The sequence below is a fragment of the Procambarus clarkii genome, chromosome 5, assembly GCF_040958095.1.
Source record: "Procambarus clarkii isolate CNS0578487 chromosome 5, FALCON_Pclarkii_2.0, whole genome shotgun sequence".
Classification (NCBI taxonomy): domain Eukaryota; kingdom Metazoa; phylum Arthropoda; class Malacostraca; order Decapoda; family Cambaridae; genus Procambarus; species Procambarus clarkii.
Genome location: NC_091154.1, coordinates 32464268 through 32487959, shown reverse-complemented (window position 1 = coordinate 32487959; position 23692 = coordinate 32464268). Strand labels below are relative to the sequence as shown.

At 39.1% G+C, this 23692-nt stretch overlaps 1 protein-coding gene across 2 annotated transcripts in view; it reads left to right on the top strand.

Moving 5' to 3' along the window:
- LOC123765714 (tyrosine-protein kinase BAZ1B-like) overlaps positions 1 to 18089 on the top strand; it is a 59697-nt gene extending 41608 nt beyond the window's left edge. Inside the window, exons 22-27 of one of the 2 annotated variants that reach the window (XM_045754411.2) lie at positions 2175 to 2314; positions 3920 to 4025; positions 7635 to 7816; positions 9271 to 9625; positions 13441 to 13653; positions 15754 to 15890. In XM_045754411.2, the coding sequence (XP_045610367.2) occupies positions 2175 to 2314; positions 3920 to 4025; positions 7635 to 7816; positions 9271 to 9625; positions 13441 to 13611 (954 nt within the window). In that variant the 3' untranslated portion in view covers positions 13612 to 13653; positions 15754 to 15890. Of the gene's footprint in view, positions 1 to 2174; positions 2315 to 3919; positions 4026 to 7634; positions 7817 to 9270; positions 9626 to 13440; positions 13654 to 15753 lie in introns of both variants that reach the window. The other variant, XM_069300669.1, reaches the window with a different exon arrangement.
- Positions 18090 to 23692: the final 5603 nt, after the last annotated feature.

Sequence of the window (23692 nt, the reverse complement as noted above, 5' to 3'; positions counted from 1 at the left end):
ACCCGAGGTAAAATAACCTCATGGCTCAAGTCTTGAGTTTTGTCAGGCTGGACAACAATCTGAAATGATGTAGTTGGGATCATTTCAGACTTTCCCCGATACAGTACTATCAGACAGATAGTAATGTTAAGGAGGCAATTCAGAATATTTTACTCAATTCAATCCAGAATGACTTCCAAAAAACATGTTCCTAAAAACTTGCAACACTTTCAAACAATAATGGGTAATGCCCAAATTACATTTGAGCATTAAGTAGATTGTTTAGTACTAATGTTCATGCAAACTGCTGATTGCCCTGCACAGCCACTGCACCTGACTGCCAGTGAACAGCAGATAAGAACAGGGTTCGCTGCCTGTATTTAAGAAACAAGACATACATATGACCTTAAATTACAAACCTGCATCACTGGCTTTGGGTACCTTGAAAGTTAATCATCAGAAAGAGGAAAGTGAAATATCGAGTGAGGACTAATTTTACTGTGATCCTTCACATATAACCTCGTCAAAAACCAAGAATTCAGTTATATGGACTAATCCTCTATACTCACAAAGTTCTAATAGAGTGAGGCAAGTTCACAAATGAGTGATGGCATTAGTGTCGGGCAGACAAGGGGCCAGATTCACGAAAGCACTTACGAACATGTACATCTGAGTTGACTATGTCTATCTGGACCTAATAAAGGCTTTTGATAGAGTCCCACACGAGAGGCTGTTCTGGAAAATGGAACATGCTGGAAGGGGGTGACAAGGAGACGTCTTACAAGGATAAAAAAAATACTGACCAACTAAATTAAAATAAATTTTAACTGATCAACAAATGAGGGCAGTAATCAGAGACAGTGAATCTGACTGGAGGAGTGTTACTTGCGGAGTACCACAGGGTTCAGTTCTTTCATCAGTATTGTTCATCATCTACATCAATGATCTATCAGAAGGAATACAAAATTACTGTACTGGGAAGATGGGACACCACAAGCGTAGCTCTCATCCTGTAACTACACTTAATTATAGCCTAGGTAACCCAGGCACAAAAGAAGCACCATTAGTAATTAGAAATGATTTAATAGGATTGAAGCAAAATATACAACAAGCTTTTTTAAAATAAATAAAAAGTATATACCGTATAACAATTTGCTGAATAGAACCAGTGAAGAGCAGGGGTGCCATAGGCACAATCAGAGAACACTTTACAAACATCAGAGGTCCACAGTTGTTCAACATCCCCCCAGCAAGTATAAGAAATTTTGGCAGAACAACCATGGACATCTGCAAGAGAAAACTAGATCATTTTCTCCAAGAAGTGCCAGACCAACTAGGCTGTGGTGGATATGTGGGCCTGCGGGCCGCTCCAGGCAACAGCCTGGTGGACCAAACTCTCACAAATCAAGCCTGGCCTCAGGCCGGGCTTGGGGAGTAGAAGAACTCCGAGAACCACATCAAGCAGGTATATCAATAAGAGAGATTGACTGTTCAAGATTGGAGGCCAGATGCTTAAAGCTATCTTTATTAAAATTTGCAGAATTAATGGGGATTTTATCAGGAGTGATGTAGGGTCGTCAGGGTTGGTCCAGTTTTTCCCTGAAGGAGGGTATGGTCCTAATGCCCTCCTTTACAAAGTTTGTTCATGTAAAATGTTCAGCTCCACGTCCCTAGATTTGAGTAGACGACAGATTAACCGATAGTAGATTTGCGTTCTAAGGGCAACCGTTTGCCTACAGTAATGGAGACAGTGTATAGACAAGAAGGTTGCATTGATAGGGAGGAGATATGGAGGGGGGATGAAGATGAGAGACAGTGGGTCGACTGTTTGGAGACCAGGGCTGGTGGTGGTACAGTGTGTGGAGACTGGGGAGGTGTGTGAACACTGCAGGAGGGGTGGGAAGCAGGGCGGTATGTGTGGACAATGAAGATCCCAGCTGCACAATTACATATTGTCAGTCTACAGGACCAAACTTGGACCTGTCCTGGGGTCATGATGTTCTTATGTTATTGGGAGCTGCTGAAAGTTTCCAAGGTTCAATTCCTGAGACTAGAGCATTTGGGCAATATTTTATTTCACGTGATACCTCTGGTTACTTTAAGGATTGAGCAATTATAGGTTGTTGGAAATTTTTACCTATTGGTACAGCAATGTAGTATAGAAAATTTATGTAATTTACAATTTCATTTTTCAGAGAAATCAAGAATACGACCCCAGTGAAAAGGAAAAAGTATGTAGAGTGTGTGTTCGTGGTTTAGGCCTTATCTTTTGTTGCAAGTGTCCTGCTGCATACCATTCTGAGTGCCACGATCCACCACTTCAAACACGTGCCAGGTCAGTTTAAACATTGAGATTTTTACAAAATTGGACTTTGGTCTTTAGTATTAAGAGTCATGATTGTTAAGGTGCTGTGAAACCTGTTTTAACTATACATCATATTGCTTGCTTCCTCCAAGCAACTTCCTTCAAAGAAAGGTTGCCATGACACTAAATCTTATATTTGTGTGGGATGAGCATTAATTGTAGTGGCTGTAATAAGGTAAATATGGTTCATAGAAGTCTCAGTCTGTAGGGTAAAGTTGGCTATATCTAGATGATTGGCACAATATGCTTTCTTGTGCTTTGTTTCACCTCCGGCCTGCTAATGCTCCGCTTGAGCCGTCCTGGTCCTTGGACACGGTGCTCTCTTTTCTCTCTCCTTCTCAATTTGTGGTGGCCCCTTCGGTTCAAGATTGTTTTTCCAAAACTCTGTTTCTGTTGGCAGTGGCCTCTGGGAGTCGGGTTGGCGAGCTTCATGCTCTCTTCCGGGCAGGGGTTTCTGCTTCATTGGTCCTGGTGGTTGGTTGGTTTGGTTGCATCCGTCTCCTTTTCTGGTGAAGAACAAGACGGAGGCTTTCCAGAGGGGCCATTGGGTCATTAATGCTTGGTTAGGCCGGGGACGCGCTTTGTGTTTATCCGGTTTCCCTCGTTCCCTATTCCAGGGCTCGGGTCTTCCCAGATGTCTGCAGAGTGATCAATATTAAGTCTAACCAGCCTGCAGTCTATTCTCGGGCCCATGACTTTCGTAAGAGTGTTGCTTTGGCTGGCGTCTTCGGCAACATGTCATGGGCTAACATTCAGGCTCGGGCATTTTGGAGGTTGAACAGGGTCATGGCCCCCCGTTATTTGGTAAACATTCCTGGTCCTGGTCGTTCGTGTGTGGCTTTGGGTCACAAGAAGCAGCCAGTTGTCTCGACTTTGAGTTGAGGAGCCACTCCCGAATTAGTCACTCTATTACTTATCTTTCATTGCGTAACTCCAGTGAGCCGACAGGGCTCCTCTCAGAAACGAGCGTTGAATGTAATGAAACGTCATTTTCTGGGTGAGCCCCGGAGGCTCCCTGGCACCCTCCCTCCCACCAGTTGGCAGTTCCGTTTTCTGTTTAATGCTCAGCCTCTGAACTGAATGGGCCAGGTTCTGGCTCGTTGTCCCCGGTAGGCTGAACTCCAGTTGACTGATGCCCCAGACTAATGTATCGCATATCAGTCCGATAGCTCCAGGGAGCCTCTGGGTTCCCTGGAGCTGGACAAAAGCCTCTGAGCTCCCTAAACACAAAATGGCATTTTATTACATTCAATGCTGGTTCTTTGCCAGCTCCTTTGATCTTTAGTAATTCAAGAACGGTCTCTGGGGCTTTATTTTGTATCATTTATTTTTGCTAATGAATGCCTATTTAATGCTGAGGAGGGTAAATTTGCATTGACAATCTGTTATAATAAAATTAGGTTAATTTAAATTATATTATTCTCATGCTGTTGCTGAACACTATTACATATTAGTGGCAATGTATTAAAATCACCAATGAGGAAGAGCATTGAGAATGACAGTAATAAAAGTATACCTGTATCTTATACTGAAGTGTCATCATGTATGTTTACTGTATGATCCTTTATCCAACAGGAAAGACTGGGCATGTGTAAATTGTACTAGAGCAAAGAAGAGAAAGGGTTTTAAATATCTTGTAACTACTAAAGACCAGTACCAGTCAGAAAGTGAGGAGGAAATGGTAAGTACACCATGTGTGGCAACTTTGTGTACATCATGGATTTATTTACTATTAATTATTTGGGTGTGTTGAATGTTACAAAACTTACACTTTCATGATGGAGTGTCTCGTCGTAGTAAGGCATATTTTTGTACAGTATAATGGCACCTCTAAAATACTGATCGTATCCTTCCATATCCAATCTGGATTTACAAAAAAAAATTAGGTAATGTATTTACATATCGATGCATTTCCAGGTTTATCATACAGCAAATGATACAGTATATGTTTTAGCATAGTCAGACTTTAAAAAAAATTGCATTGTGTACATGTAAATAATAATTATGCAAAAAAATTGCATAATTACTTGGTGAGCAATATTATTCTGTCTGTCCATATTTGAAGAGTAGTCATCCTTGTAATGTAGACAGAGAAGGAAATACATTATGGAATAGTGTTTACCAAGCATCATGATTATTATGATGCATATTATCTGTTTGGTGCTAGATTAAACAAGCTTATAATAATTATTTAGGATGAATTGGGAAGTCTTGATGAAGATTCTTTATACTGTATATTCATCGAGTTGTCGTGCCATCTTGTTAAGGGCGTTGTTTGTCATCCTTGGGTACATTACACTCGGTTCACTTTCATCGAAAAGACAGTCCTTGGATTTAGTTTTGTGTATGTGTATTTTTAACTCTTAAGTGTAGAATATTTCCCATAAAAAAAAAGTTTGTTTCTTTTTCACTTTCATCGTAACTTCTTTATTTCCTAATTTGAGCCTTTAATATTTTAACGCGCACACCAAGTAAACTTGGGGCAATAGGCATATGCAAGACGACTGAGGTAGTACTTCCAGCATTCTTATCCTTGTGCATTGCTGCCAGTGAATTAGTTGGAAAGATCCTACCAGAGCATATGAGAGACACTGAAATTCATCAAAGGAGCCAGGCAGTGAGAAACCACTGCACACTCCTTACCCTAGCCACAAGCCCCGAAAGACCACAGATAGACCCATTAGGATAGTCTATAATGGAAAAGATTGCTGCAACAATGCTTCAAAAATGTATATTCTGAGAATAAAGCTTGCCCCCCTAGTGATAACAGCACCCCATCCTGGGAATTTTCTATTTGCTGTATCCAATGCAGCCCTGGGAACTCATCTTAATCATGACACCCATCATATTGGAGTAGCCCTTTGCTTTTCTGCCGCCAATCTCACCAAATACAGGTGCATCTACGGAAGTGTGATGGCAGACCATTACAGCCAACATGGCCTGATATGTCATATATCACAGAGTATGATTACTAGACATGAAGAAATTAATTACATCAAGAGGAGCCTCATCACAACCCACTGCCCAGCATCCCTTTACAGACCCAATGACACTCAGAAACTTCCAGATGGGGTTGCCATGCTTCTTGGAAGGATGGCAAGTTAGTGGTGTGGGGACTATATATGCATATCTACACTGACCAGTAAAAATGGGGGGGGGGGTGGTAAGAACACTCATTAGTTCAGTTCCTTCCTCATGTCGTCCAGTTCCTTCAGAAATTTCAAAGCACATTTACCCAATGAACCAAGGGTTTCCAAGCCAATCGGAACAAAGTTGTAGCAATGTGCCAGACCTCTGTACATGATAACTGATAACTTTCTGCCTTTCCCTAAATAAGTGGCATCACCCCCCAGTACCTTACAGGCTCACCATAGCCCGTGCTACTTGGAACTTTTTGTTCCAGGTACCGAATCTTTACCAACAACTTTGACCAGTACCTACCTTCAATAAAGTACAAATGAAGGAGGGTAGTGCCAGTTATTTCAGGGAAAGGCAGAAAGTTATCAGTTACAGAGGTCTGGCACATTGCTACAGCTTTGTTCCGATTGGCTCGGAAACCCTTGGTTCATTGGGTAAATGTGCTTTGAAATTTCTGATGGAACTGGACAACATGAGGAAGGAACTGAACTAATCAGTGTTACAAATGACCAGAGAGCAACAAGTTTCTTGTTCCAGCCCCTCAGTGTCATGGTTCAGAGGGTAATGCTTGTTGCATCTTGGGCATGCGTCTAATCTCAGAGGAGTTCAAAGAGGTGTTTGAATTGCAATAGCAATCAAGTTAGTTTGTGATGTCTGTTAGTGAATTTTGTTTTCATTTCATTTGTAATTTGTCATGTATATGTTAATGTCACACAATTTGTAATTGTGTAAAAAAAAAAAAGTTTAAAATAAAATAGGGGTGGTAAGAGAAGCAAATACTTAAGAAATCAGAAACAAACATCAAATTTTCTCTGGGTGCTCCCTGCTTGCTTCTCCAAGGCTGTGTCCCCACACACTAGAGGTGGTACCCTTATACTGTATATACACACATACACATACAGGCATACCTCAGAATAAGAGTTTAATCCGTTCCTGGAGACGCCTCGCCTTCCGAAAACTCGCATTCCGAAGTTAATTTCCCCATAAGAAATAAAGGGAAATGAATTAATCCGTTCCTGACTACCCCAAAAACCCCACATCAAACTAAATTTTTATACCTAATTTACCTAATTCATCTAAATAAACCTACAAAACTGTGTTCCAGTTATTACTTACCTTGCTGTCGAGTGCTGTAGGCGTATGGAAGATGGTGAGGAGGGGGGAGGAGGAGAGGAGTTACTGTTTGGAAGGGGAGTCCCCTTCCATAATCACATCACATAACCCCATGCCTTGTAACACTATGGATACCACTTCTCTTTCTAAATTTTTCAAACCAGCCCCTGCTTGCCTTAAACTCTTTCTTATCTGCATCACTCGTTGCAGGGGTATTCTTTAGAAGGTCTTCGTGCAACACCCTGGCTTTCTCACAAATAATGGCCTCCGAAACACTATCACCCCTCAACTCCTTGTCGTGTATCCAAATTAATAACAACTTTTCCACTTCTTCAAGTATTTGTGGTCTTTGTGCCGTTAATGTTCTTACTCCTTTTGCCACTTTAGCACCCATAATCTTATTTTTCTTCTTAAGTATAGTGCATATTGTTGATGTGGCTTTGTTGTACTGCCTACAAAGTTCAACAACACGTGTACCGTTCTCATGCTTCCGAATGATCTCTTGTTTCTCCTCTATTGTCATCCTCACATGAGCTTTCTGGCCTTTATCCTTACCACTGGCTTTCTTGGGACCCATGGTGAGATATATAATAACAAATTGTATAGACAAATCACCAAAAATCCAACAAAACACTGAAAATCCGCGAGAAGAATTGATGTGGGGGTAGTCACTGAGCGCGAGACAATAATAAACTGAGGGGCGGAGGGGCGACGAACGCGCTAGGTCGGCTGTACGCGTATCAACAAACTCGCGTCCAAACTCGCCTCCCGAAGTAACCATCGCCTTCCGAGACAAATTTTTGGAGTAAATACACCTCGCCTTCCGAAAACCTCGCATACAGGGACAATCGCATTCCGAGGTACCACTGTACACATATTTTTATTTAACACCAGTAACTTAATTATGTTGCCATATAATATTTTCTAATTATTAATCTATATACCTATACCGTAAACTTACTTGCCTATTTGTCTTATTTAGATTAATAAAAAAAAGAGTTTAGCTTTTTTGTGATACATAAAACCTTTTCTTCCATAGGTTACTGAGAGAAAAAGCACATCTAAAAGTTCCACCAAAGCAACTCAGAAGAGAAAGACTGTTCAGAAACGTGGTGGGGGTCGGGGTAGAAGTCTCAGATGTTCTTCTCGTAAAAAGTATGTGGAATCTGATGACGAAGGAAATGAAGATGATACTGATTTTGTGGCTACAACTAGACAAAGGTTTGTAACTTGTACACAGTCTGGGTAACCATTGCATCGGGATGTGACAACTCCATCCATCACTTAATAAAAACAAATGTATAAGGCTGGCATAAAATTGAGGGTATTGCAAAAGGATACATGTATGTTTTTTCAGTTAAACTTATTTTCATTAAACATCATATTATTAACTGCGGCCCATTGAAAAAACTGATTTATGTCAGATTAGAGGTTTGTCGTGTCCTCTATATTGTCTATTTGTATGAAAATCCTAGTGTCATCTGTAAATGATGATACAGTATTATAGTTTGTATCCTTGTCTATGATATGAGGGGAAGAAAAAGTACAGGAGCAAGTACGGATATCTTGGGACACTTGAGATTTTCATGGTGGATGATCCGGATTTTACTGTGTTGACTATTACACTGCGTTCTGTTCGTATGGAAGTTAAAGATCCATCTCCTTAAATAATGCCAGTAAATCCTTTTGTTATACTGTAATAGTTAGTATATTCCTAGTATACTTAGTAATTAATGTCTTTCGTTATAGGATAGTAGAATACAGAATGATAATTAGATAGGAGGATTTGGGCTGTGGTTCTGGAACCCCCTAAGATTGAAGTGGGTTTATTGCTATGGTTGGGATGAATAAATAGTTAATGGTATTGTGTGAGAGGAAAATGAATTTAAACGGGAGAAAGGCCTAGAAGATAAGTGGATAGTGAGTGTGCATACAGGGTAAGGACTGGAACAATGCATAAGAAGTAGAAGTGAACAGGATTGCAGGAAACCAGTAAATGAGATGCTACCAAATGTGAAGTGTTATATGAAAAATTTGGTACCACAGATTACAGGTAAAGTAATTTGAAGCCTCACTGCACAACCTGTCCTCTGAAATAATACACCTCAGCTTGTATGATATGATCTCAATGGACAAAATACAGGGCACAATGAAAGTAGCAGCTCACACGCAAATACATTTCCTATGCATAAGCTGGTTAAATTAGGTGGGTGTTTTGGGTTCCCACAGCGCCAGTTCTGCTTACCAAAAATGGCCCACTAGATACTCAGATTAGTCGCCGAAGCTTCACGTTCAAGCAAGCTCGGCATCTCGCCCATTTAAAGTTTGAGAATAGGTTGAGGACATTTTGTCCCCAAGGCCTCTAATCATTCGCTTTACCGGATGAAATTCATCCCACGAGTTCCAGCTGTTCAGTACCCTGTATATTGTTCGTTGGCACAACTCGAGAGGACGGGCCACACTACCCAGTGATGCTAGGATATTGGTTAATGATAGATATTGTATTTCTTTCCCTTGGCATAATTGCAAATTGTTCACCGTGTCTTGTGCTCCACAGTGTATAAGTATTGCAGTCACACTACTTCATTATTATTTTCACATGAATGCATTTCTTTATGCATGTACTTGCTTAGCTGCATATTAAGACTTTACATTGGCCTAAATCTTTATTGCAGAAGGAGTGCTCGAACAACTACCTCTCAGAAGAAGAATTATAAAATAATAAGCGATGAAGAGGACGACAATTCTGAACAAGAGGAAGAAGTGGAGGAAAATAATATGGATGAAGAGGAAGAGAATGCAGAACAAGATGAGGAAAATATGGATGAAGATGAGGAGGAGGATGGAGAGCAAGATGAAGAGGAAGAAGAGGACAATGGGGAGCAAGAAGTAGAAGAGGAGGAGGAAGAGGAAGATGATAATGGAGAGCAAGATGTAGAAGAGGAGGAGGAGGAGGAAAATGGGGAGCAAGAAGTAGAAGAGGAGGAGGAGGAGGAGGAGGACAATGAGGAGGAAGAGGAGGATGAAGAGGTAAGCCTTAACTGCACATAGTAAACAGATAGAGCCTGCTCATTCTCCTTCTGAGCTGTCTTGGTCTCTGGATCGAGTGTTGCCTTATCTTTCATCTCCTCGGGTCTCGGTGGCTCCTTCAATCCGTGACTTCCTTTTTTCTGGTCCTTGTTGGTCCTCGCTGTCAATTGTGGAGTTGGGGAACTTCTTGCTCTCTAACAGAAGTGTTGGTTTTGTTCTTGCTGCCCTGGTGGGAGGTTTCTTTATCTGGTGCCTTCTTTTTTTCTTGCTCAGATTGAGACAGTTGGCTTATGGAAGGGTCCTTTGGTTACTAATTCTTGATTTGTTTGGCTGGAGGGTGCATAATTTGTTGTTTGGTTTCAGCAGTTCGCAGTATCATAGCCAGCCTGTGGTCTGCACTTGGGTCCATGTTGTTTGTCCTCTGCTGATATCCAGGCTCTTGGGGTTTTGGAGACACCTGGATCTTGGCGGCTCATTACCCAGTCGGTGTTCCTGGTCCCCTTCGAGATTATGTTGCCTTAGGTAGCATTTCCCTCCTGGTGTCTTACCCTCAGGGATTTGATTTTTGCTCTCCTTCCCCCTCCCTTATCCTCCAAATCTTGTTTTTCTCTTTATGATTAGTTGGCTACAGGGAGACACTATTCAGCCCCTTCAGAAAACCATTATTGAATGTAATTAAACACCTCTTTCTGGGAGAACCTTGGTGGCTTCCTGGACTCTTTCCTCTACGTGGTGTGTCGGTTGGCTTTTCTTAGGCTCCGAACTGAGGATTATCATCACTGGAAGCTGGCAGCTCCCATAGTGCTACAGTCTGGTGGTGGTTAGCTTTTACTAGGTGGGTCGTTTGTTACATGAGTTTACTATGTGAAGCTTGCGGTTGTCTGTGCTGCTTTGTTTCCTTTCTTGGGGGGTTCATTTCTTTGGTGATGGTGATTTTGAATCTCCTGCTTCCTATGCCTCTGTGAGAAAGCTGCTGGTTTCCAGTAGACTTTTAAGGACTCTCAAGGGCTGATATGACCTACAGGTACAGGGAGCCACTGTGCTTGCCCCTTCCCTAGTAAGAGGCATTTCATTACATTCAATGCAGTTTTTTTTTATTTTTTGCTGATAGTATGTGTTCTTCACCTGTGTATTCCAGGTTTTATGGTGGCCCCAGTGTGTGCTGTAGTGACTGGACCTGCTGTTGAGCTCTTATTCTGGATCTCCGGTTGCAGACTTTGCTTTTTCTTGATTCCCGAGCCATATGCTCGGGAACAATAAGGTTTTCTTGAACCTTATTGTTCCCAAGCCATATGCTCAGTTATTTCGAGTTGTGTGTCTGGCTTCTGGACTGTGTGCCCAACTTTTGTTTTTTTACCCGATCAATGTTTCTGGCTATTCCTAAGTGGTGGGCTTAACTTTTATCAGGCAGTGTTTCCTGATACTTGATGCTAGGATATAGAAACACTTCAGACATTTCAGGCCAGGTTGACCAGATCCTGCTGACACTTTAGGCCAGGCCTTGTGCCAAATTGTGCGGGAAAAGAGTGGCAGGGGTTCCGAGACATGGTATCCACTGGTTCCAGGGCATGTCCCACATTTCCTGGTCTGGGCCTTGGCACATGGTTTTTTGTCCTGGCCTTGAGGTTTTTCTTGCTCTATTTGTTCATGATATTAGAAGCCTGGTGCATTCATTAATCCTTGGCTGGACCACAGCTTACCTCGGGAAGCTACCGAGAGCCACGCATGAAAGAGTACTTCATTACATTCAACACTTTATTTTTTGGTTGATATTGTTGTGTTTCAAGTTACAAATTTATTGGACATTATCTACATCAGTAACAAAACTAATACTATGTGATATATAATTTTGTTTTGTGTGTGTGTGCGCGCGCGCCATCCTCCTGTATGCAGAATTCCTTATTTGTATTAGTATGCGGGTTGACTCAAGTCAGTGAGTTGTGAGGTGGGATTAGAGTTCACACTCTGTGGATATCGGTGTGATAACCAGGTAGGTTAGCCAGTGAGGGCTGCTGTTTGGTAATCACTAGTGCTGAAAATTGAAAGCTTGGAAAGTCTTCCATTTTTATAAATTGACCTCAAATGATCTTTTCCAGACTGAATCTATTATTTTATCAGTAATTCTATCAGCACAATATGACCCTACAAAAATGCTGGAATGTTTCCCAGTCCCTTGCTGCATATTACTCCGATCCGAACAGACTGCATGATCTTATATCAAAGAACATTATGGAGTCTTATTTGGGGGAGCAGCCAAATGATATGGCTCAAAATGGAGTTTTCATATTAACTTTGGGGGCATGCATTGTCTTTATTACTTTTTGGGTCTGGTAAATAATTTGTTTGTAAATGACATTGACAAGCCCAAATTCTTTATTATTAATGAGGTTTTAAACTGCTAACTAAAGCCAACTGCCTCCACCACCTTGCCCGACATCCTACCCCTCGCACCATCCGTTAAGTCACTCCCTATCCCACCAGCCTATCTATCACCCTTCTTTTCTTCCCATCCTCCCTTCAAGATTTTCCTATAGACCTACACTGATACCCTCAAACATCTGTTATAGCAGTGACCCAACACCAACTATACATTGGAGATAGATAACAAGTGGAGTCCTTCAAATACCTGGGTCAATTGTTAGTCCTAAACTATTTTAACAACATGCTGTGAAGGGTGAATTTGTATGTGTCAGCATTTACAGATTACAAAAGTAACGTGGATTGTAGAAACAGAAAAACAAAATAGTGCTGCAGGAAGATCATTAAATTGTGGGCAGACAAATCCTTGCTAGTTTTCAACCAACAACTTTAAGGCACTGTATTACAAATGTGGAAGTGGAATAATATTGGAAAGAAGTTACACCAAAAAGAGGCAGGCAACTGTGAAAGAAGGAATTGGAAGTAGACATAATACTAGCACTAACACTAATTGAGCGCATGAATAAGATATTAGCAGCACATGCAAAATTGACAAGCATAAGAATGTTCTCAGACCTTAGTAAAGACTCGTAAAAAACTATTTACACAGCCTATATCAAACCCATTGTTGAATATATAGCACCGGCATGGTTTCAACTTACAGTTACACTCAAAGGGAAGATTGAAAACTATAAAGGTGGGTTAATGTAACTAAGAATAACAATAGTTGTAGGGAGAAGGCAGAGAGGGTGATATGAACACTACAGAGTGAAATAGATTTGAAGGACATCTTTTAAAATTAAGGGAAAATAGGACAAGGTGACAGGAGTGAAAGGTGGAAATGTAAATGAGCCAGAGAGGAGTAAACGAACACTTGTAAGCAGAACAGCTGGTTTGTAAGGGAGTGCACTGAAAGAACTACTACCTGCCTCCATCCATATTTTTATGGGCAAAGAATTTGAACTAACAATTTTTTAACTCGGTGAGTACAAATACAGTATCTAGTAGGCAGGTCCCAAAGAACGAGATTTCACTCATATAAATTGCACCCTCTTCCCAATCCAACCTATTCCGTCATTCTCATTTTCTCTGTATTTTCTTATGTTAATACAGTATGTTTGTATAGTAGGGAAAGGGCATATTTGTTTTGAAGAATATTCATAATATTGTTTGTATTGAGAGGAGAGAGATGTCTAACATAGGGACCATGGATACCTTTCCTGATTGAATGCAGTCAAAGCATAACTACAGTTATGCAAGGAATTTGTGTAGTGGAAGTAGGAAACAGTTTAAAATACTTTGAAGTTCTAGAGCCATACTAACTTTTTGTTTTGTTTTGTAAATGATATATACATATCATAGTTTGTTTTGACCATGAGAATGTTCATGACTTGCAGTATATGACAAGAGATTCATGCACATACTGTGGATTAGGAATGGACAAGAATGGAGGACAGGCAAAACTCCGACCTTGTATGACCTGTGATGTTGCATTCCATCCTAACTGTGCACAAGAAGCTGTTGGCAGCAAGATTGTGATCACATATCAGTGTTCTAAGTGTTTATGAAACTATAGAAGTGCATCCAGGTCTTCTATGGAAATGGCTAAGGTAGTGTGTTTCAGTTGTGCTATTGTTAAAGTATTCGGTGGTGTGTGTAGCATTTGTTAACATGTACAACACAGTATTGTAAATTAACCATTTAGTAAGCAGTAGAGGTGTTAAACTTAGGTCTCCATATGGCTCTCAGAGAGGAAACTCTTAAATATATTTCTGTCTTGCATTTAGTTAATGCACTCTGGTTCTTACCAGTGACTTTGTTGTTCACTGTTGTGTGACAGGTCTCAGGTGTAGGTTATGACTGTTATGAAAGGGGTGTGGAGGTACATGAATTGGTATGTGTTTCTCTCATCACTGCCGCGGTGTCTTCTGTAGTTTTGGTAAGTTTGTACTCTTCTAGTTGTACTTGTGGGGTTTGTGCTTCAGCTCTTTGGGCCTGCCTTTCATCTATCATTCTACAGGTGTGCACAGGCACACCATTAGAAACTCAGGCACATTCATGAGCTTCTTGAGGTCCTGCGTGTCTACCTTTGAAACCTCCACCTCTTCACTGCCTCCTGTATTCCCTTTCCTTACTAATCTGCCTCTGGACAAGTTCTTTTTCATGTCTCTGTGGCTCCTTTGGGTACTTGGTGTGACAGCAGGTTTTGGACTCCCCCCCCCCCCTTCCCCCCAACCATTCAGCCCAAAATAGACTGATGCCCCTTCCCCCCTGTAAACGAGCACCAATTTGTACACTGGAATCTAATGTGTATACTCGTTCAGTTTGATAACATCAATTTTTGTGTTACGTCTTTCATTTTGGTATCAAATTGTTCGCAATAAAACAATAAAAAGGCGCGTATTTTAAAACTAGTCTCATAAAAATAGAGCAATAACTGAAATTTTAACAAATATTTTAATTCTTGAAGCTCATCATCATAATTATTTATATCTTTCCAGTGTTCTGACATAAATTTTTATGTTACATTTTTCATTTTGGTATCAAATTGTTCGCGACGTAAAGGCGCACATTTTAAAACTAGTCCCAACATAATAGCACAATAAATAGAATTTTAACAAATTCTTTTTTTTTATTTACTGGGAGGATTTACTGGGCGCAATTCCTTAACTGTAGCCTCTGTTTAACGCAACAGTAAAATGTGTACTTGGATGAAAAAACGATTCTTCGCGGCAGGGGATCGTATTCCAGGGACCATAGGATTAAGGACTTGCCCGAAACCCTTCGCGTACTAGTGGCTGTACAAGAATGTAACAACTCTTGTATATATCTCAAAAAAAAAAAAAAAAAAAATGTAAAATTTTCACCAAAAAACTATTTATAATCATACAAGTGTTCGGACATCAAGTTTCATGTTACATCTTTCATTTTGGTATCAAATTGTGCGCATTCTAAAGGTGCTTATTTTGATACTATCCCGAGGTCGATTGGATAAAAAATTAATTTTATACAAATATTTTTGTAGTGGACGCAAGTCCGGTCCAAAGCTAGGATTCAGGAGAAAAATAATGGACGCGAGTCCGGTCCAAAGAGACCGATAGTGTTAATACTAAGTGAAAATAAGTACATATCCTGACTTTTATACATATTACATAATTGCACTTATGGGGCTGTTACATTTACCTCCCCATTTTTTGGAGGATTATAGTGCCTCTTCAGTAGTTTGTAGTCTTTAAACCACTGCCTAATCCACTCATAGATATAATCACTGGTACCTCATAATCAACATAATACTGCTGCATTTAAAACTTTTTACACAGCCTGTCACACCAGTGCAGTACTGGAACATGCAGCACCAGCATGGACTCTGCACAAGGAAGTTGTTATAGATTGTATCTCAATTCACAACATCAAAATTCAAACACTCGACTAAATGAGCTTACTTTTGTTATATAGATCCCGACAGTCACATGCCTGTCCGAGGCCAGTCCCAGTGGCTGATGTGGTTGGAAAGTATATTTTTATACCTGGTATATTGCATTGAACTGTGTTGAAATACATGTATCATTTTCATGTTTAGACTGAAATTTATTAATTAATAAACTTTGGTTAAAATTGAGTATGATTGTAAAAAAAAAAAATGTATTCAGGCTATTAGTAATAAATTCCTTTGCTTATACTAAATACTAAACCATGTGCTTTCATTCTAGGGCAGTGAAGACAAGGAAAATGAAGATGAACAAGATGAAAATGGACCTGAAGATGTAGAGGGGGAGGAGGATGATGAGCAGGTAGATGACGAGGAAGAGGAGGAAAAAGACGTCGACGAAGAGGAGGAGGATGAGGATAATGAGAGAGAGCATGAGGAGGAAGAGGATGAGCAGAATGATAGTGCAGATGAGTAGTTTTCTGATATAGATCAAGGGAATAAGGCAACATCCATTAAATACTCCTCTTGAGAGCAGTTCGCTATTAGCATCTCTTTCATCTTGGCATCACGAAAGTTTCTTATTTTGTATTTAGGCGATTCTTATGGTTCTTTGTTCACAAAACGTTAAAGTTCTTTATATCCATCAATGAAGGATGTATAGTGCAACGATGAACATCTCTTACGTAGGAGCTTAATAGATGTTAGGTGTAGCACATATCTACTACAATCATTTGCAATAGTTTCAAACCCTTACTAACACCTATAAACATTAAAGTATCAATAGTTTCTTTCTGTTAAAAGTTAGGAGAAAATAATCAGTGTGTATAAATATGAGTGGGGAAAATTGTTAGGCTATAAATGAATTCACGGTCCACCAGCTGGGAATATTTAACACAACTTTTGTAGTAATAGATCTTAGTGTTTCACTGGAATGATTCATTACTGACGAATTATAATTTTTAAAGTATTTTATTGTTAAACTATTTACGATATTGCAGTTAGCGTTTAGTGTATCCCAGTTCAACATTCCAGTAAATTATAATAGAACAAAATTCAACCAATTCTCAATTAATAGGGTACTGAAATTTTATTTGGTCATTGATACTGAATTGCTCATCTATCAGTAAATCTCATGAGAAAATCTTGATGTCTTAATGTCAGCCGTAAATATTGCTTCCATTATAGAGGTAGCAAATCTGCACAGCATGGGTACTAGCCCTCCTCACAATTTGTATAAGGAACCTCTCGGAAATAAAGTGATGGGTTCAGGAATGGTTCCTGTCTTGGTATACAGATGAGCTTGGGTCTGATATTTTTCCTGTGAAAAGTATGTTTATAGAATACATCTATTTTGTGATACTTCTGTATATATATTTAGTATTTATTAATATAAATCAATGTCTTATCGTACTGTCGGCTTCACTTTGTCTAGTTTCTATAAAAAGTTCCATTTTATGTGATGATTATTGGGGACGAGGTCACTAATGCTGATAAAAGCTGTAAACAGCCAACACATATTCCAAGCAGCTTATGCATGCAGGTCAGTCAGAGTAGTGAAAGAGAGAGATACCTCACATAGTTTTCTTCTTTGACAGGGTCTTGCTTTTTAATTAAAATTGAAACAGATTGAGGGGGAGGGAGTATTGTAGGAGGATTTTTTTAGTTGGAAGTGGAAGTTTTGTTGGTATAGCATAGTGAAGGAAACCCCTGGAAGAGATAGTTTTGCTTTTGTTCATCCCACACCTCCAGTCTCTTTGTGTCTATTCCTCCTCTTTCTCACTCTTTCCTCTCTTAACCCACCCCCTCCCCAGGCACAGTGTGTACATACTCCCCCCCCCCCTTCTTTTCTCACTTCCCTCTCTTAATCCCTCATTCCCCTCCCCCTCCCCCCAGGCACAGTGTGTACGTGTATTGCTATCCAATTACTAAATTTGGAAGAAGTACAGTATTAATAGACTATCAGCTGTTATTAAGGAGGTATCAAGTTTGCTTTTGTTTGTATTTATTCTTGTTTCTCTTAAGATTGTGTACAAAATGTGTATACTAACTTCATAAGAAGAATTAACATAACAATTGCATTGTTTTTATTAATAAGTGGGCTTTATCAGTATGCCAAGAATATAGTGTGCATGTTTTCAGCAGCTTGGTATCACAGTACACTAATAGTGTTCAGGAGCCGTTGTTATTGTGTCTGTCGTATGCTATGGGGTCTGCAAGGGTTGTAGTCTGTTTTTTTCTTGATCATTCTATATTTCAAGATATAATATAATTAGAATGACCAATTGTTATTCAAAGCTTGAAGCAACTATGTACTCGCAGGTTGGAAATCAACCATTAGTTTCTTCTCCATCATCAGATGGAGAAAAAGTTGCCACTGGCTACTATGTTGTTAATGGATTATAGGGACTGGCAAGTGTATGGATAATGTAAATGTAAAATTGTAATTCTAATGTATATTGTTTGATAGTAAAAAAAAATAATTGTTCTGCTCATTTGCTGTAAACGACATTTGTTAATGTGAACCTCATCATATAGGCTATGAATAGCTGTTTGTCAGTTTGTAAATGCTATTAATAGTCACTTTCAGTTTATGAATAAAAGAGTTTTTATTATTGATCTGATGATTATTATTAATTTCTTTAAGTAGTGTTAAGTTTTTGTTAAATATATAAATCTATACATATATGTCTTTTTTTTTTGTATGTGGCTGTGTGTGTGTGTGTGTGTGTACAGAATTTAAATACCTTTATGTCAGGGATAAATAAGGTTTAATCAGGCCAAGGGTAATTGTGAGTTTAAGTGTGTGTATTATCGTACTTAAAAGTTAAGGATTTCATGCTAAAAATTTGTAATACAGTAGTAGTAGTTGTGGAATACTGTATACTTTATGTATTTTTTTATCATCAATTTTTCTGGCAATATTATCTGAAGTTAATAAGTGTGATGTTTCGGGACATTTTTTATTGGCCCATTATATTGGTTTTAATTTTAAAGATATGGATATACAGTACAGTACATTATATCTTCACAGGGTTCCTACAGTCATGGTAAATCATAAACAAATTTTCTTGGGAAAATTTATGGGAAAGCATAACCAAAAAATAAGTAATAGAATTAACAAAAAATAATGTCATGAAAAACGCTTCTCTTACGGGTTCACAGTGCTCTTTTTCCCCCCCACCCCTCCCCCTTTTCTCACCTGAGATCTGTCTGTCACCTACTGAGAACTAGGAATGAATCTGGCTCACTGCAAACCCAAGAATCAGGCATCAACCACAAAATGGGGATATCTACCAGGAAGCATAGGTGCAACAAACAAGCAGCATCTTGAAGGAAATTAGGCACCCCTAGGTAAACATGGTAAATGATCATTGCTATGAGATAAATACCATGAATGTAATGTGCCTGACCCCCACCTGATGGCTACCCAGGTTGCCATCTGGTGGGGGTTTCAGTCTGACGTCTCACTCTTGAGCCACCCACGCAAAACTCTACAATCTCTCAGGGAAAAAAGGGAACACGGTAAGGATGGGAGCTGACAAGAAGGAGCCTTTCATTACTTTCAACACTTGATTCCTGAGAGGTATCCCTCACTTTGCAAACTTAATCACAGCACCACCTCAATTGAGGAGGCCGGCATTTCTGGAGAATGGCAATAGCCAAATAGGCTGAAGCTTGGAAAAAGGATGGCCCAAGGTCAAGAATGGCTGCCCCGCATCAAATGCACAAACTTGCACATGTACAGAGACATCAAAGGACAATCAACAAGGAATAACAGGCCATCAGAAACCCAAATCTCAAACATACAGTATGGCCAAAGAAAATTGTCAAAGCAGCAGCACATCTCCAGATTCAGAACAAGCAGCTGACTAGCTGAACTGAACCAACAGAGAGAAGACCTGGGAAAACTGAGCCTTGAAACAAAGGACATGAGAAACAGTTAACAAATAACCTTGATCAAATTAACATGAAGAAATTTTGAATCGTGGCCACTTGGCAGTGTATGCGGCCAAGCCAAAACCAAAGTTTGGTACTGGCCAATGAGAGAGATATGCAGGTTAAATGTACCCTTGGGCCTGTTGCATTCATATGGCAAAGGTAGCAGGAATTGAGTCTAAGAATGCTGTTGCACATCCTGGAAAACGATAAACGGCAGCATCAAGTATGAAATCAGATGGGCAAGCCATAATGACCCAGCTGAGAATACACACTGCACCCAACAAGAAACCCCATAGGGACGAGGAACTCAAGTTACCTGAACCAGCATAGACAGCGGCAGGGGAAGTTACTTGACAAATCAAACACCAAGTCTCAACTTTGAACTTCAAACAGGGAATGGCATAAGCAGCCACTGATCACAAAATTCATGTACATTACCAAATTTTGCCCTTGGCTAGAGTACAAGATCTCCAACGCTCATAGAAGCAAAACCAGCATGAAAGGCTGATTTTACATGTGGAAGCACACAGCAATATTGTTGAGAAGAGTGTCTCCACCTCCATCAACAGTCACTGCTGGAGAAAAATCATTCACCGTCTGTAAGCTAGATGGCTCGAGAGGATAGAGGCTACAACCCCTAGAACAGATATCTCTAGTGGAGTATAGGGAAATGCAAATCACTCCTAGAGATGAACACCTGACCAAAGTCACAATGAAATAGAATGCTAGATATAATGCAGTATTTATGGCATTTACACAGTCTTGAAACATAAACATGTACAAATGTTTTGTTCCAGGGAAAGTCAACACCACTTGTATTGTGAAGCAGCATGTGTTAAACCTACAACACCAGTCAGAGTTATGGGGACAGATTAGTTGAGACTTGAGATGACTTGGCCTGCCATCTGGTGGTGATCAGGACCTCTTTGACAGTGACCACAGAAAGCGTATTTACCTTGCATCAACAATTGTTTTGATAGCCTATGGGTAACTCACTAGAAAGGAGACAGGAGAGATATCAAATGATATACATGGGGAAGATACTTGAGGGCCAGATCCCAAATCTACATAGTAAAATAACATACTGTACTGGAGTGAACAATATGGAAGAAAATGCAGAATAGAACCAGAGAAGAGCAGGGGTGCCATAGGTACAATCGGAGAACACTGTATAAACGTCAGAGGTCCACGGTTGTTCAACATCCTCCCAGCGAGTATAAGAAATATTGCCGGAACAACCGTGGACATCTTCAAGAGAAAACTAGATCATTTTCTCCAAGGAGTGCCGGACCAACCGGGCTGTGGTGGATATGTGGGTCTGCGGGCCGCTCCAACCAACAGCCTGGTAGACCAAACTCACAAGTGAAGCCTGGCCTGAGGCCGGGCTTGGGGAGTAGAAGAACTCTCAGAACCCCATCAAGCAGGTAAATTCCTTCATACTGTTCTTTGTGCCTTTGTGTTCTGGTGGGTTTTCCAGTTTGGGATCTCTGATCCCCTGCTCCTATTGCTATGTAGTGAACCAGATTCTGGTGATGGGACTCCAGATGGGTGTTTGAAGCCTCATGTGTAGGGTTCAGGCTTGGCGGCATCAGAGAAGCTTGGGGAGCCACTAAGGGGCCCCTTCCCAGAAATATTTACAGTACAGTCACAGCCATTTACAAAAAACCTGCAATATAATGTACACAGGTATAAAGTACCAGTGTCATGTTCCTGAATAAAATTATATTTAATCCTTTTTAAATTTTCCTTTTAATTTGTATTCAGATAATACACACCTCCAGCTATTATGAAAGCCATGGCACACAGTGGCTTTATCCTAGCTTCTTTTCTAGCAAGATTTCTAAATCTTTAGAGTCTTTGTGAAGCGCATGTCCAATAAACATAATAACACAAAGAAGCTTGGTGCATTCAGTCTGTACAGAATCTTAAATTTAATGGAATATCATTGGTTACATTCCTGTACCCCAGATTTGTATCAATCTATGTAGAGTTTGACTAACCAATGAGTTCAAAGTATTTGTGCAGATTCTACGCATCATGACATAAGTCCAAGTACTGTAAGTGATGCAAATGGGACCAACAGGAAAATTGATCAGGCAGATGCAGCCAGCTTAACAAAATCTGGTTGTGTAGTTCTTTCTTTTTTCTTTTTTCTTTTTAATATCCTTGTTATTTTTAATGTATATTTCCAGGTTTCCAGTATTTTTGTTGTATGAACTTTCAAGAATCTGGTAATGGAAAAATTCTGATGTTCATGGGAGCCCTGTACTTAATGAATTGAATTTGTTTTATATACATCAAAAACCACATATAACATTAGAACCATGCTTGGCATCATTTCTTAATTTGGTGACAGCACGTATCCTTGTGTTAAATGTGCACTAAGATATATATTTGTCAAATCAAATTGCTGAAAACTGTATGTGTGGTTTGTCTCTGAGCTGACTGACAATCTAAAGGAGTATTTGTAGAATATAACAAGAATTATATTTGTTACAATTGTGATATTTATGCAAGATTACCCAGGGATGGTGATATGTTCAGTTTGAGCAGACTGAATTTGTTTGTGATCTTCTATGTAGTTTGAATCGTTAGTGCTCTTCACCCACGAATCTTCATTAACCTTCATTTTATGATACCATGACCAATGTTGATTACTTGAAACAGCATTTTGCAATATGACACGTGATTCCCAGACATGACAAAGCTGAGGTTATAAGGGAGCTTTATATTACTATTATGTTTCATTACTGCATTAATAGGAGAGAATATTGCTTGGTAGTAGGGCTGCCCAAACCCTAGATCTGTTCAGGTGGCTCTACTTAATGTGATGAAACTTTGTTATACATAATGTGTATTTAATGCCAGTGCCGTTGTGTAGGTAGAATAGAATTTATTATATATATATATATATATATATATATACATATATATATATATATATATATATATATATATATATATATATATATATATATATATATATATATATATATATATATTAGTATATTTTGGTAGCAGTCTTTCCTGTAGACATATTTTATTAAATATGACCGAAAAAGTAAGATTAATAATTCTAACACGAATTTTCTCAATCTTTCGTACATTATGCTTCACTGTTGGAGGTAAATCAAAAATCACTTCTCCAAAATTCATTTTTATTTCTAGTCTGACGCGACACGGGCGCGTTTCGTAAAACTTATTACATTTTCAAAGACTTCACAAATACACAACTGATTAGAACTTGCATTTCCCTGATTTTATATCTACATTTGAGTGAGGTGGGAAGGGTGATGTGGCATTACATTTGAGTGAGGTGGGAAGGATGATGTGGCATTAGAGGATATTAATAGGGTATTAAAAGTATCAACACAAGACAGAACACGAAACAATGGATATTGAATAGAAGTGTTTGTAGAAAGCCTATTGGTCCATATTTCTTGATGCTTCTATATTGATTCTACCCACCTCAAGACTCCGCTCCAATATAGAAGCATCAAGAAATATGGACCAATAGGCTTTCTACAAACACTTCTATTCAATATCCATTGTTTCGTGTTCTGTCTTGTGTTGATACTTTTAATACCCTATTAATATCCTCTAATGCCACATCATCCTTCCCACCTCACTCAAATGTAATGCCACATCACCCTTCCCACCTCACTCAAATGTAGATATAAAATCAGGGAAATGCAAGTTCTAATCAGTTGTGTATTTGTGAAGTCTTTGAAAATGTAATAAGTTTTACGAAACGCGCCTGTGTCGCGTCAGACTAGAAATAAAAATGAATTTTGGAGAAGTGATTTTTGATTTACCTCCAACAGTGAAGCATAATGTACGAAAGATTGAGAAAATTCGTGTTAGAATTATTAATCTTACTTTTTCGGTCATATTTAATAAAATATATATATATATATATATATATATATATATATATATATATATATATATATATATATATATATAATGTCGTACCTAGTAGCCAGAACGCACTTCTTGGCCTAATATGCAAGGCCCAATTTGCCTAATAGGCTGAGTGATTTTCTCTATTTCCAATAAATTGTTTCCAATTAGTTTATTTGAATTATTATTATATTATATTAAGAACATAAATTATTGACATAGTTGTGTTAGTTTAGGTTAGGTTAGGTTAGGTAGGGTTGGTTAGGTTTGGTCATACAGTATATCTACATTAGTTATAACTTAAATTTTAAACAAATTAACTCATACATAATGAAATGGATAGCTTTATCATTTCATAAGAAAAAAAACTGAAAAAT